This window comes from Mycteria americana, chromosome 2 (assembly GCF_035582795.1).
Source record: "Mycteria americana isolate JAX WOST 10 ecotype Jacksonville Zoo and Gardens chromosome 2, USCA_MyAme_1.0, whole genome shotgun sequence".
NCBI classification, from domain to species: Eukaryota; Metazoa; Chordata; class Aves; order Ciconiiformes; family Ciconiidae; genus Mycteria; species Mycteria americana.
In genome coordinates, this window is record NC_134366.1 from 92481764 (window position 1) to 92496099 (window position 14336).

Consider the following 14336-nt stretch of genomic DNA (forward strand, 5'->3'; position numbering starts at 1 on the left):
ACAGTGAAGGAACAAGGACAGACTTTCTGGTGACAGCCGCACAGCACAGCAGTTGGGACTGCCCCGTGCAAGCTGCTCGACAATGCCTCAGAGAGTCCCCAGTGTGCTACAGTGCCATCTCAGCTTGTTGCAGAATGACAGCAGCTTCTCAGGCTGATTTGCTGGCTTTTCCCTTTGCCAGGCCACCAATATCTCATCTGTTTTCCTTCACTCAGGTGAGTATGTCACTACTTATCAGACCCAGAAGTCCCTATCTGCTACCAGAGGGTGGTACTACACATGCAGGAGAGGGCGGATTTAGAAATGAAGGCAAGTAGTGATGATGCACAAGTGACCTGGAGATGGGCTTTCCAAGAGAATCCATGCATGGGCACAATCTCCAGATTCACTCAGCAGAGTGCTCGGCAATGGCCAGCAGGTCTTATTCTGCCTCAATCGAGTATGTTTAAGAACATTACCCAGAATTTTCTGAGGGATTACAATGGATGACTACCAAAGAGAAACTACTTGGAGACAAGGGGATGCTTTATCAGCCATATTGGAAGAAGTTGGGGAACACAGACACATATTGCATAGTCAGCTTCATGAGCACAGCTGGAATTCAGATGTATTTGACCCAGCTTAGTAGCATTTCCAAAGGAGGGATTATGTGCTATTTCCTTTGGAGGTAGCTACTGTAGCTTGGGACAAGGTCACGGCTGTTATGGAAATGGCACCCCACTGGGGATGCTGAGTACTCGTTGCTTTTGCATTAAGGCAGTCTCTCCACGGAGACTCGCTGCACCTTAAAAAGTGATCATACGAAAAGCAAACAAAATAGTCCTCTAGAAACCCCCCTCACCCACAACATACAAGAAAAGCTGACTCCCGTGAGCTATAGAAAGGACAGCATTACTGAATATGGGAGCGTGTGTTTATACATTAGTGTTTTTAATACTGCATCGTAACGACAGGTGTGGGGTGTCCTTTCAGAAGAAGGCAGGGTTGGTGTGCTCTATAATACAGCGCTTGCAATGTCGTTTAACAAATCGCAGAGCATCCACAGAGACGTCGCAGTCCTGCACATTCAACATTTGCAGGTCGAAACAGTTGGCAGCTACAATCTGCAGGCCCTGCCCAGTGATGCTCTCACAGGATTTCAGGCTCAGGCGCTTCAGGTTGAAGCAGTTGAGGGCTAGAAACTCCAGGCCGGTGTCTGAGACCAGAGGGCACTTGCCAATATCTAGCGATTTGAGTTTTGTGCAATTTTTGGCGAGGTACTCCACACCGTGGTCCGTGATGCCCTCGCAGCCCCGCGCGTTGAGGTAGCGCAGCTTGCTGCAGTATTTGGCTATGTAACGGATGCCCACGTCTGTGATCCGGCCGCAGTGAGCGATGCTAAGGTATCGGAGGCGTGACTCCAGCTTGGCAATCTCCCGCATGCCGAAGTCACTGACAAAGCGACAGTCGCTCACGCTCAGTTCCTTAATGGATGTGCAGTAAATCATCAGGTAGCGGAGACCCTCGTCGGTGATGCGGACACAGCGGCGCAGGTACAGGTGGGTCAGTTGAGTGCAGTGAGCGGCAATGGTGTGCAGTCCTTCGTCCTCCAGGACGAAGCAGTCTGTCATGTCCAAGTAGCGAATGGAGATTTGCTTCCCATGTAAGGGAGACAGCTTGATAGAAGCTTCACGAGTTAAACTGATGCACGTTACTTTGGAGCAGCCTACGTGGAAACACACAACAAATTTAAGCAAGCAGTAAAAACAAATCACACAGCAAGACCAGAAAGGTGGGCATGAAATTGAGTGCTGGATGTGATGAAGATACCTTCATGTTGCAAGAGCAGAATCATCCTGACTGACTAGTCTGGATTTGCTGTGATGTGTCCCTACACCAGAGGAAATAATAAAATCCCCTGGAGTCAGTGAGGTTGGTTTGGGATTTTGAGCACCAGCAAAGCAACAGACCGATTTTGTCCATATCCCAAATGTTAAATGATGATCCCAGGTTTATCTAGGGACAGTCTATGATCTGTTACTGCAATATAAACCCAGTGACAATTTGAGAAAATGGTAGTACATGACAACCAACACAGCTTTTTGATCAGAGGCACTCTCATTGCTGACTGGCTGAGTTTGTAAACCAACATCAGAGACTCTTTCACCATCCAACCCCATTATAAAAAAGACAAACCCCACCCACCCTCCAAAAAGCATTTGGAGAACAGATGTGAATCCAGCCCCAAGCCTGCAATGTGGGAAGGATGCAAAACTATGGCAAGACTATGTGCTTGCAGAAGGGTGGAGACTGGGGTAACCTGAGGAGAATGGGGAGAGTCAGCAGGAGCCAACAGACTGGTAAGGGCATGGGAGGACATGGACAGATGCAGAAAAGGACTGTTTCAAGTGAGGAAGTACGGCCATAAATGGAGGTAACTAGACTAGAGGAGAAACGCCGGACCTTGCAAGGAAAGATAAAGAGCTAGATTAAAAGGAAAAACACGCTCACAGACTTCCCCCATTTTTAACCTCCACTCTGTGCATGGTGGTGAATGAAAGCCTTTTTTTGGAAAGTGCTGTTTCTGCTGCAATGCAAACTGGCAGTCTCGGGCTCCTGAAGGGAAATTCTTATTTGTGCCAAGTTCAGCTGGGCACATTGCATTAGCATAGCTAGAAACAGCCGCAAGGAAGAAGGGAGGGTCTACCTGTTAGTGATCAAGGCTCAACAGTTTTAGCCGTAAAAGTCACTCAGACAAATTCTGCAGCTTATGCCTAAAGAGGTGCCCTCAGGCAGGGTTAAAAAGAGCTTTGTTGTATTGCTGAAACACTGGCCAACAGGGATGAAGGGACCCATGAAAAGCCAGAAAAGTTAGGATGACAACCTTAGAGCTCCATGTATGAGAAATGCTGCACAAATGCTGTAGTCTGGAAGTAAAGAGCATGACAATGTGAGACCACCTCAAAAACGTGAATGACCCAAACCCCTACCACTTGATACAACAGGTTCTCATTCAGAGGTTTAGAGGAAGGTATGAATATGCTTCAGTTCTTAAAAACAAAAAGGAAAAAAACCCCCTGAGATAACCCAGTGGGCTCACACAAATGCTGTAAGAAGCATGGGATATGGACTTGAAACAGTTTGCCACCTGCAGTTAGATTTCTACATTCATCATTTGAATTTGCAGCTGGATTTTTAATTTAGGCTTCAAATTTATTTGAACAGATGTTAATTTTACCTTAGGCCTCACACAATGAAACAGACAAATTGTCCACAGGTTATGCAGAAGCTCTGGGACCTTGAAGCAAAGCACTTTGTTCAACAAACAACATCTTCTTAACACTCAATGCTGCTATTTCCTCTTCGGACTGTGTGGCAGATCCGCCTATGTTACGGTGCAATCTTTGGAAATAAGTTTGCCTTCAAATAAGTACTACATACATGGTCAATAATGCAAAGTGATTTTTCTAAAGGGAAGCAGTACAATACTAATGGTGTAAAAATTTCACCTCTAATACGTTCTTTGGAGTAGGCGATGCAAAATGCACCACACGAGTCCCCATCCTTAAGCTGGGTTTCCACAGAAGAAGCTGGCACCTAGGCAGAGTTCTGCTGGACCTGATGTAGCTGTCGTTATTGCATTTGCCCGAGGAGGTTGCTGGATTAAGGAGTCAGTCTGGATATTTTACATGCTGACCAGAATTCAATTTTAAAATCTGGCTAAGTGAGAATGAAGGGTCCATGAGGCCAAGGAGAATGTTCTGTCTGCTGGGGATCCAAGAAGAAGGAACGCTTTAATGACCACAATTAGAAAGTGAATGGGTCAGAAGTCTCACAGCAGGGTTGGAGTGACATACATCTGTGTGATCACTGTTTTGAGAAGCTCAGCATCGCTTTTAGTTACTTTGGCTACACTGTAAAATATTTAATGGGAAGGATATTCAAAATGGTTTCACCAGAAAAAGAGTCCATGTTGATATAAACTGCCTGATTTTTAGGCAAAATGACAGGTTCCTGGGTCTGCAACAATTTTTCTGTCCTAAATAATAAAAAATGTAAAAACAGAGCTCTTGTAACAGGATTTTCCATAAAGTAAGTATAACTGATTTTTAAAAGGGAGGAGAAACTTCCAAACAGATTGAAAAAAATGTTGGCTAGCGTGTTAGATAATAACTTGCAGTCAAGCTCAACCAACTTCTAGAGATATCTCCGACCTGCCCACAAAGTGATGCTGAGAGTGACAGAACTTACATTGTGGAAAACTCTCAAAGTTAATACAAACATCTGGTTTTGACATTAAAGATTTTGGTACATTATTGCTGCCAAGTAACCATCCAAGGGGGAGAGGGATTCAACTAGATGTACAACTGTGAACTGGGTTTTAATTAACTAGCTACAAGTATGGCGTTATCCCCCAGCACATGTACCCAACTTCTTTTGCTCAGTATGACCAAACCAGTGAACCACTTCAGTCCTGAGAACTGCTCAAGCGAGTAGGTGCAAGCCTTGCCCTCCTAACTACAGACAGAAGGAGGGGAAAAAGGAATCCTGGTTCCAAAACATCCTCCAAAATTACCCACATCAGAACGAAAAAAGTGGACTCAAAACAAGACCCCAGAGATCAATTATCCTCAATTCATATGCAGGCACATGCAGCAAAAGGAATGTCTGAACACAAACACCCTGACTTCTGAGCATGTTCAAAACCAGGATTTTTCCCTCACCTGCTCCAAAAACAAAGGAAAACTTAGAAAAATGTGAAACTAAAATTACTTTGCTGTCCCGTTGATGAGACAAAATTCAAGGAAGACAGGTATTTTACTCGCCCTCTACATACTTCGGACCAAACTGATGAGTTCTTAGGGACAGACACCATCTTCTAGGTCTGAAAGTAACAGGCTTGAGGAAACCACAAATGAAGACAGACCCCAAAAGAACCTGTTTCAAGACTTGCTATCATCTTTTCATTTTCCCTGCTTTTGAGAAAGTCACCTTTGGTCTATAGAATATCTATCAGTAGGAGCTGTGGACCAAAGCATTTTCAGCCATCTACAAGCCCCCAAGTGCACTCAGGGTGTCAGCTAACAGACTGGTGTGCCAAGGCAGTTCACCCTCAGCTCAGCAATTCTACTTGTCCTGTCTCTCCAGGCCCAGGATACTTGAGCCACTCAACTCTCCATACCACCCTAGAGGATGTAGTAAGAAAAGCATAAATATGCCAGCACACAGCCATCCTTCAAAGTGATATGTAGCTCTAGGTCTAAATCACACAGGCATATACATTTTCTTCTGGTGTTGGAGATGCTTCAACCTGAATATGTGGTTCGCAATCCAGAACTAATGTCAGTATGTACTGACAATAAGTAATTCACATGCAAGGTCATTGCGAATAGACTCCATGGGACAGGACTCCCATGGAGCCCCACAGAGACTCCTTATCATCTGGCGGTTTCAGAGAGCAATCACAAAAAGTGAATAATTCTGATTTGTTGCTATTTGTTTGGATGCCTTCCATGACATTCTGCCATCCTAGGAAAATTAGGTGAAAGAGTTAGATAAATCAGTTAAAAAAAATAAAAGGCAGAAAAAAGAAAGCAAATCAGTGTACACCAGATAGGCAGTCTTGGAAAAATCAGTTTATCTGGGTACCAGGGACTCAATAGCATTGCTTCCTATCCCCACTTCGTCCTGCTTATTGCCATTAGTACCTCTGCAATGGCAAACCTGGTCCGGCTGATTAATAACAACATTAGACTGATAACAAGTGAGATCACAAAATAAGTATTGAACATCAAATTCACTTCAGTGCTCTTCTTGGCTACAACTTTTCCATTAAGTGCCAACCTATTTGCAGAGAGGAAATTCTGTGTGGCTGACCTTGGGAAAAAACCTCTTGTTTCCCCAGAGCAGGTCTGAGGAAAATTGTCTAAAACATTTCTGCTGATCTAAACAGCTGCAGTGATACATTGTAACTGGGTGAAAGGAAAAGCAGAAAACCACTAAGCAAATATATACACTATTAAAAAAAAAATTCAAGCTAGTTCAGTCTTGTTAAAATAGCAATAGAAACAAGGGGACCTTGAAGTTTAGCTAGGGATGACAATTGATATTTATACTGATACAAAAGGCTAGCACTGATTCTGAGCTCCTCCTCAAGTCACTTACCAGATTACAGATATATACATTATATATATATAAAATCTACATATAAAATTATATATATAGGAAAAAGATAAATTTTGCTGAAGTAACTAGCCTTCACCATATGATTTAGCTCTGACTGCAACGTGGGCCTTTGTGCAAAAATCTATAAAAAGTACTTGTGCTATTTGAACGGGCCATCTCTGCTAGCTTGCCTTCATTGGAGGAGGCCCGGCCACTCAAGAGGTGCTGCTGGCATTTGGGGCACTGAGATTCTGGCGGTGCCTGTCTCACCAGTACTGTGTTGGGAGACTGGCATTCCTACTTCGAAGACAACACAGAAAGAGAAAGTGGGCAGTTGTGGCTCCAGGGGTTTGACAAGCATGAGGCTTTTAGAATCAGAGGCATCCGTATTGAAATATTTCCTGTTACCTGACACATCCAGGTGTTCCAGGTTTGGGCACAGTGACACGACATCAAAGACTGCCTCATTGGAGATGTTGTAACAGCCAGACACCTCCAGCCTCCTCAGTTCTGGACAGCACTGGGCAATGGTGTAGAGTCCTCTGTCTGTGAGCCGCCTGCAGCCACTAACAATTACTGTCTCCAACATGAGACATACGTTGGGTGTATCCTGACAAAGCCTCCGGGTCAGCACTTTAAGAGCTCTGTCTACATTGATTGTCTCGCCGGTCAGGCGAATAGTCCTCCAAAGTCGGGGGTCCCAGGCAAGGTTATACCAGCGGCGGCACACACGGGCACAGCGGCACAGCTGGTTGGTGGGCAGGAAGGAGAATATCTGGACCATGGAGTGGTCGGGCAGCCGGTCTATGTTGGCCTGTTCCTTCTGGTGCTTGGACGCCAGCCGGATGAGAGGATGAGTGAGACGGGTTGGAGGCGGCGAGTGGACCATGGCAACAGTTTCCCCAGTGACTGAGGATGAAGACGTCGACGACCCTCTGCCATTCTGGAAACCAGGGGAATTCGGTGGAAATATTAATGCTGGACTGGGTGTGCTGAGCGTCCGCATGCTCAGGTCGGAGTCTGGAAGACAAAACACACAATTTCAGTAAGTGGTGGGTGAATGCAGAGCTCTCGCTCTCCCCACAGCACAGCACCCCACTAGCCCATTTGTTAATGGAGCATGATGGGCTTCGGGGTTTGTTGGGGGTTAAGCACTCATTTTTACCAGTGAGAGTGCGGAAACACATATTTCAAAATCTATCTTAAAGTATACTCTGAAAACACTATTCACCTTAGTGTTGGGTACACAATAGAGATGCACCCCTAGCTGTGCTGTCAAAGCCATGCTAGCAAAGGAGGGGCTGCAGGTCTGAGCCCTGTAATGAAGAGGAGACATCAGTGGAAGTCCAGGGACTTTAATTCTTTGTATTCACAACTAAACACTGCAAGAAATGAGTACATTTGAATCACAGGCTTTTTTGACAGAGAATAAGTGCCCATAACCTTGGCAATACCTAGGCAGCTGTGAGCTGTTAGGAGAGGAATACTGTGGTCCTTCGCCTCTCAGCTCCTTCAGCCATCCAGTGGGAGGCCAAAGAGCAGCTCACAAGGCAAATGCTACTTCCTTCACCAGACCTGGGCAGATGGGGAAAGCACAACCCCGTACACTTATTTTCACTGTGTCATTAAATAAGTTCATTTTTCATTCATGCAAACTCGGACTCAGCAGTTCAACCGAGAGTGCAGTGACTAGTTCTTGAACCGGTTGGCTGTGCCTCTTCATGTGCGTGCAGAAAGCACTCCTTTCCAATGGACTGAAGTGAACTTCAGTTGGATTTGAAAAAATAAGCCCAGAAAAGTAAGTGGCAAAGAAACAGCATGACTGGAAACTTGTTACAGAGCTGTTGCACAACATTTACACGCTCTTTTTGCTAGGGCTAATTGTCACACTGGAAGCAGTCAACCCAAAAAACCCCATGCAAAACAATTTGCTACTTCTTTACCTTCTTTATTTCACTTCACTGGCAAAAGCAGGCACAGAAATAAGGGGCCTCTGCTACTAAGAAAGGTTGCCTTTGCTGTAAGATTATTTCAACCGTTTTCCCTCTGTGCTGACATTGCTGCCTACAAGTCACTCCCACTCCTGCTCCCAGCTCTCCAAGCAAAGCAAGTAAAAGACTGGAAGACAACTAGGATATTATTTTGATAGTCAAGCAAATGCCATGGGCAATACATTTAGAGAACCTGAGATATTTCAGCAGTATGTTACACAAGATGCAACCAGTGTACAAGAAAGGAATGCTGCTGCTGAACACACTCCTTCCATCTCCGACTTCTCAGTACTGATCTCAACAGAAATTCTTTATGAAGGAAAGCACCATCCAGAGATGAATACAGGAACCACAGTTTAGTGCCCAGTAGCACAACAAATATCATGAATGGAGTAAGAACAGTGGTTTTAGAGCACCAAGCTTTCCTCCATGTCACATCTTCTGCTATCCCTTCAGTGTTCAGACATTTCAGGGAAGCGTGCAAAGCCATCTCCTTAAGTAACATCAACTCTACAGCTCTGTGACTGACAGCACAGATATGGGCTAAGCAGGGTACAGCTAGAAATGCATTCAACAAACCTGCCCAAATCTGGGTTTAGGTAGAGTTTTTAAAGTACATTTTAGATGAACTTGATCAGTGTATTACACATGAATTTGCCCATCAAGCTTTTCCTTAGGCCACCGCAGGCATGCTCTGATCTCACTAGCTGCAACAGTAGCAACCACAGGCCTGCATTTTCACAGCGTGTCTGCAAGGGAGAAAGGCACAACTATTTGGCTGAAGAACCCAAGACACGAAGTCCAGCAGCTTGCCCGAGATCACCTAGTTCAGTTGCAGAGAGATCAAAATCATCATCTCACACTGTGAAGGAAAAACCTATGCTACCCAGCTACTTCTCTCTTCCTCTTCTGTATCTTGTTTTACTTAGACAGAAACTCAGTATTTCAGCAAGTGACAGGAAAAACATTTCCTTCAAGGCTTCTGAGTCTATGCTCTGGTTACGTGGACCTAACCCAGGGATTTGTGTATTTTTGAGCAAGAACCATATCTTAACGCAGAGTGGGTTTTGCAGACACTCTGCTCCCCTTTGAGACCTCCTAATACCCCCCTGGCAGCTATTGCAAATAACTGCATTGAGGAGTGTTATTTGGAAAGCGTCTGGTATACTCCGGTATTTTAAAAATGAGATTTACAGCTGGAGAGAAAAAAAACAAAACACCAGCAGCAGCCAGGCTCCTGCAGACAAGCACTGACTCCACAGACCACTTAGGCAACAGTCCCTTAGATTAATTTTTGCAAGGACTTACCATATGTCTGACCTCCCTCACATTACCACCAAAACCAATGACAGTGCCTGAAGTTAAACATGTGCAGAAGATGTGGCAGACTTGGAACCTTTACTTTTTGCTCTTTTCTTGAGATTTTAACAAGGATGCTTCTAATATAAAAGAATATACATTTTTTCAAGTGCTGGATGTATCTTCCACTACCACATATATTTGGTATTGTGAATTCCTCTCCTTTCCTTTTACTTTTTTATTTGCTTTGGGATTTTTGTTTGTTTGGTTGTTGTTTGTTTGTTTTTTACACAAACCAGCACAAAAAGGGAAAACAAAATGATATAAATAAAACCCACAGAACAAACACTTGTTTCTACACTGCAAAATAGATGGAACTAAAATCAAAAGCAAAAAGTTTCATTTTTTAACATCTGCTATAAACAATTTCTAGTACTGTGGGAACGATTACCTCCTGTAAGACAGTCTCCCAGCATATTTTGAAAACATACATTTTTAGTCTGTTATTGTTGAAAACACCTAAAAATCTCTGCAGGGTTACATTCTCCCCTACTCTCCATTCCTACTTAAGTATAAAAAAGCATTTAATACTCCATGATTCTCCCTCCCTCCCCTGGTGATCAAAGCACCAAGCTAATACAGCTAATCTCCACTCCTTTTGGATCAAAAGCAGCATTCCTTCATCACTCCTGAGCACACTGTGAATAATCAATACCTTAGACATTCTGGGTGTGTAATGAATTACCAAAATGTGGTTTTTAACTTAGACCTAGAGTTAAAAAAAGTTTGACCTTCTGTTTTATGAGTATGCTCCGTGCTCGCTTCGTGCTCTCTTAATTCTCTCATTAGTATAGCAGTTCCAGATGTGCATCCTGTATTTCCTTTACCTTCAATCCTGAAGGTGCATCATGTGAAACTTGCTCCCTCCACCTTCAGGGCACAGACTTCTAGACAGACACATACACGTACATTCGCACGCACCCCGTCTCTGCACCCCAAAGTATTTTGGAAAAAGCCCGTAGTGTTGTCATTATGTTTAAACAAGAGAGTCGAGAGAGCATTACTGGTCTGCTGAGCCCGTAATGCAATATGCTCTCAGACGGGAATTTTGCTGGTAGCTCAGCTGAACTCTGTACAGAGGTATTCCCGCTTCTGTTCGTTGTACACCCCTAAGGGGGCAAGAGAAAAATAGCAGGTGAGTCCAGGAGCTTTTTGCCAGTAAAAACTTGGAAACCTTTTTGCTAGCATTTAAAGCTTCAGCAAAACACTTGGTCTACTGTACATTTTCCAGGCTTTTCAAGTATTCTTGGGAGGGGCTTCCTATAGCACTATCTGAACTGCTAAGGGTTTCCTTCCAGTTTTGTTCTTCACCATTTAGTGAGTGCTAGCTAACCGGCTGAGTCAGTCTGAGACAGGGCAACTTAATGACACTGTGACATTAATAAACACAACCCTGCAAGAGCAAATGAAGTTACTGATTGCACTTCTCAACACACATCTTTCCATACACATGCCCTATACAAGCATTTCTTTTCCTGAAAAAAACAATTGTTTACAAGCCTGAAATGCAGCTTTACATTTTGGTGATCTTAGATAGTAAAAAACAAATTACAAAGCAGCCCTGTGCTTCCCTCCCTACAACCTCTTTTGCCCCTCTTCCTCCCCAGTTACCAATCTTCTGTGTAAGATGCTTTTTATTAAAGCTTTGCTCGGGCTCTGAAAATTGTTTGTTGATGTAAGAGAAAATTTCTTAACAATCTTTAAAGAAATCTCAAAAGATACGTGCCAGAAACAGAACTATAAAAGCTGACACAGAGGGAGAAAATGCACTGGAGGGAGTTTTCTTATTCCATTAGGAATCTGGTTTATTTCAAAGGATTTTTTTTCCCCCCCAGTTTGTCTCCCAATTAATAGATACATCTGGGGAAAAGAGCCTTTAAATATATATGATTTAAACCGAGATCTAGTCTCTGTTCCTTCTGGCATTTACAACAATATGCAGTCTCCGATTTCAGAACCAGAGAGAGAAAACAATGGTGTATTTTCATTAGTCCAGCGATGCACACTAACATGGGACACTTGATGTCTGGACCCCAGCACGGACCTTTTAAGATTGAGCCATTTTCCATGCTTAAAGCGTGACTCCATTCAACTGCACCTTCTGCTATGGTATTGCGGGTGTGCCTTTTCTAAAGTGAATCCTATACCGAGCTCCTCAAGTTAACAAAATTAAAATGAAAAATTTGGTAAATATCAATCAAACTTCAGATTCTTATCTGACAACTGAAAAGGATCCTTCATGTTGATCTGTTGTCACAACCGAGGTTTTTAGCAAAACTAAGGCAAGAATTAAACCAAACTATGTTCAGGCTCTGAAAAGTCAGTATAGCTGAGAAAAAAAAAAAAGCAATTGGCATTTTTGTCAAAATGCTAGATGCAAAATAACATGCAAGAAGCATTTACACACAGTACAGAAATGTCACCTACTTAGCATCTCTTCAATAACGGTGTTGCATAGGTATTACATATTTTACGAAGTGCAACGTGGGTATAGACTTCACATTTTTACTACGATACCATCAACTTCGTGCATGCCAAGGAAGTACTCCTTCTACAGAGACTGGGAAAAGTGGGAGCTTAATGGTTGTAGGAGCTACAGTCTACGGTGCAAAGGGGAACAGAAGCAGCTGACAGGCTTCTACAGGGGGAACGTTGTGGGCTGATTCAAGGAGAGACTTGTGAATTTGACAGACAGATGTCAAATATGGCTGTGTGCCCTTAGAGGATATTAGGAAAAGGAGTTAGCTACGACAGCAGGCTACAACGGGGCCATTTGCTTTCTAAGGCCCTGGGCATGGACAAAGTCCCAGAAAAAGTGATACCTACGAAAGAGTGTCTTCCGCATCGCAAACATCCTCAGGAATTTCTCTCAGGCTAAGTCACCCTACCGACCCCAGTTCCTCCTAGCTTCAGGAGGCTGGGAGGAATCAGGGGGCCCGTGATAGCGAAGAGGCAGCTGGAACAAAATTCACCGTGCAAACTTGCGTGGGGCTGCAGTGGTCAAGTATGCCAGAGGGAAAGGCATGCTCAGTGGAGATACCTATGTGATTTTGCAACCTTTTACAATCAAGAACGTACAGAATGAGAAACAGAGTTGGATGAGCTCTCTCGTCTCTCTCAAAGTACACCAAGTACACTTAAACCATCTCCGATGTGCATGTCTGCCCTGTTCTTAATTTCCAGGGACAGCTATTACTCAGCTCACTGACGTGCCTGTTCCAATGTTGTCACCATATCAAGTTTCTAAGTTTTTCCTCTTACCCAACTCATACAAGAAACTGTTTCTTGCCCCTCTCCTAGTGATTGAGAAGAATGAGAGGTCTCCACTCTTCCTGCAAGGATTTCTCACATGCATTTGCTCAAACTTCAGCCCTTTCTTCCTAGTCACATTACCAATATTTGCAGTTTCTCCTTTAGATCTTCTCCAATCTGTGTGTATTTCTCCAAAAGCACAATGCTCCAAACTGAGCACTGCACGCTACCGCACCTCACCAGCAGCAGCTAAAGTGGAGTCCTTCCCACCTATATTTCATGGAAACTACATTGTCAAGCTTCCAGATTTCAACAGTCTCAGAAGGATGATGCATTCAGTATGTGATTCGACATACTGTCCAGATTCCCATGTGCCATACAGCTGCCTGGCCATTTATTTTCTTCACCCATGTTTATATAATCTATTCATCTTCCCCACACCTGTCTCCTTAGAGAGTGGTATGTTTTCTCTCTCCTTAATCTTCTATTTCTTCAAGAGCATTTTGAGTACTGAGAAACCTTCTCAAATTGTGCTCATTTTCAGTTTTCCAAATATACTGCAGGTCCAGTGTCATAAATAAATTTTAGTCCATTCCTCTGTATATTGGTAGTTTTGTGTCTCAATTAAATTCAAACAGATGGCTTCTGCAGAGGGATGGAAAAATTCAGCAACCTAGTAACAAATACTGTAGGGTATAGCAGGGCAGATCCCTAAAGGGTCCTCCTTGAAACATCATCACAGTTGACAAATACTTTGTGATAACTATGCAATATACCACACCCTTCAGTGGCCACCTTATGATGATTTCATTTAGTCTGTACTTCACTGGCTTGTTTCCAACACAGACATGCAAAAGTCTAAATAAACCTAAGAGAGATTACAGCTACTGTTTCCCTCTCAATAGACAATTTATTCTTACCAACACAGAAAATTAGATTGAAAACTTAAGAAGAGTAAGGTCAAGGGAACAAAAACACTTTGGCAAAGATGAAAACTTATTTCTTATCCTGTGAGATCTTGTAGGTTGTGCAACTCTCTTTTTAAGAGCAAAGACCTGTGACAAAGCTCGATTTTTTCAGTGTAAGAATGAGCAGCCTCGGAGCTCATGAAGTAATCGCATCCACATGCTCCTGGAAGGAACAGTTCCACAGAACTTAAAATAACCTTTTATAGTTTTTAAAAACCTCCCATAGAATGTAATAAGAAACTGTACCTATTCTACAAGACTAGAGACTTTGTTACAAGACCATGTGGAAGAGGGATATGTTAACTTAAATTTGAAGCCATTTCATAGTAGTTTCTGTGTGACATTTTACACCTTGGATTATACTGGTGTAACTTCCCTGTGATGTTGAGCTCCAGTTTTCTTCAGTCTATAAACTCCTCCACATACATTTGGAGACCTGATCTTGCATTCCTGGCATAGTCACACTAGATGCTTAAAGTCAAACAGCACTGCAAGTGAAGCAATCCTTATAGTTTTATTAAGCAAATAATTCTTCCTTACAATGTATTTGTCAAAAGCTGGAACTAATTTCCCCCCTACTGACTTTGTCCCCTGCCACTTGGCAAGAATTAATTTTATCCCC

At 43.2% G+C, this 14336-nt stretch overlaps 1 protein-coding gene across 5 annotated transcripts in view; it reads right to left on the reverse strand.

Annotated features, from left to right (window-relative positions):
• Positions 1-566: 566 nt before the first annotated feature.
• The window catches only part of FBXL7 (F-box and leucine rich repeat protein 7), a 191887-nt gene continuing 178117 nt past the window's right edge, over positions 567-14336 (reverse strand). For all 5 annotated transcript variants that reach the window (XM_075493999.1, XM_075494001.1, XM_075494000.1 and 2 more), the window contains 2 exons: positions 6553-7164; positions 567-1705 (listed from right to left, as the gene is read on the reverse strand). In XM_075493999.1, the coding sequence (XP_075350114.1) occupies positions 969-1705; positions 6553-7164 (1349 nt within the window). In that variant the 3' untranslated portion in view covers positions 567-968. The remainder of the gene's footprint in view (positions 1706-6552; positions 7165-14336) is intronic.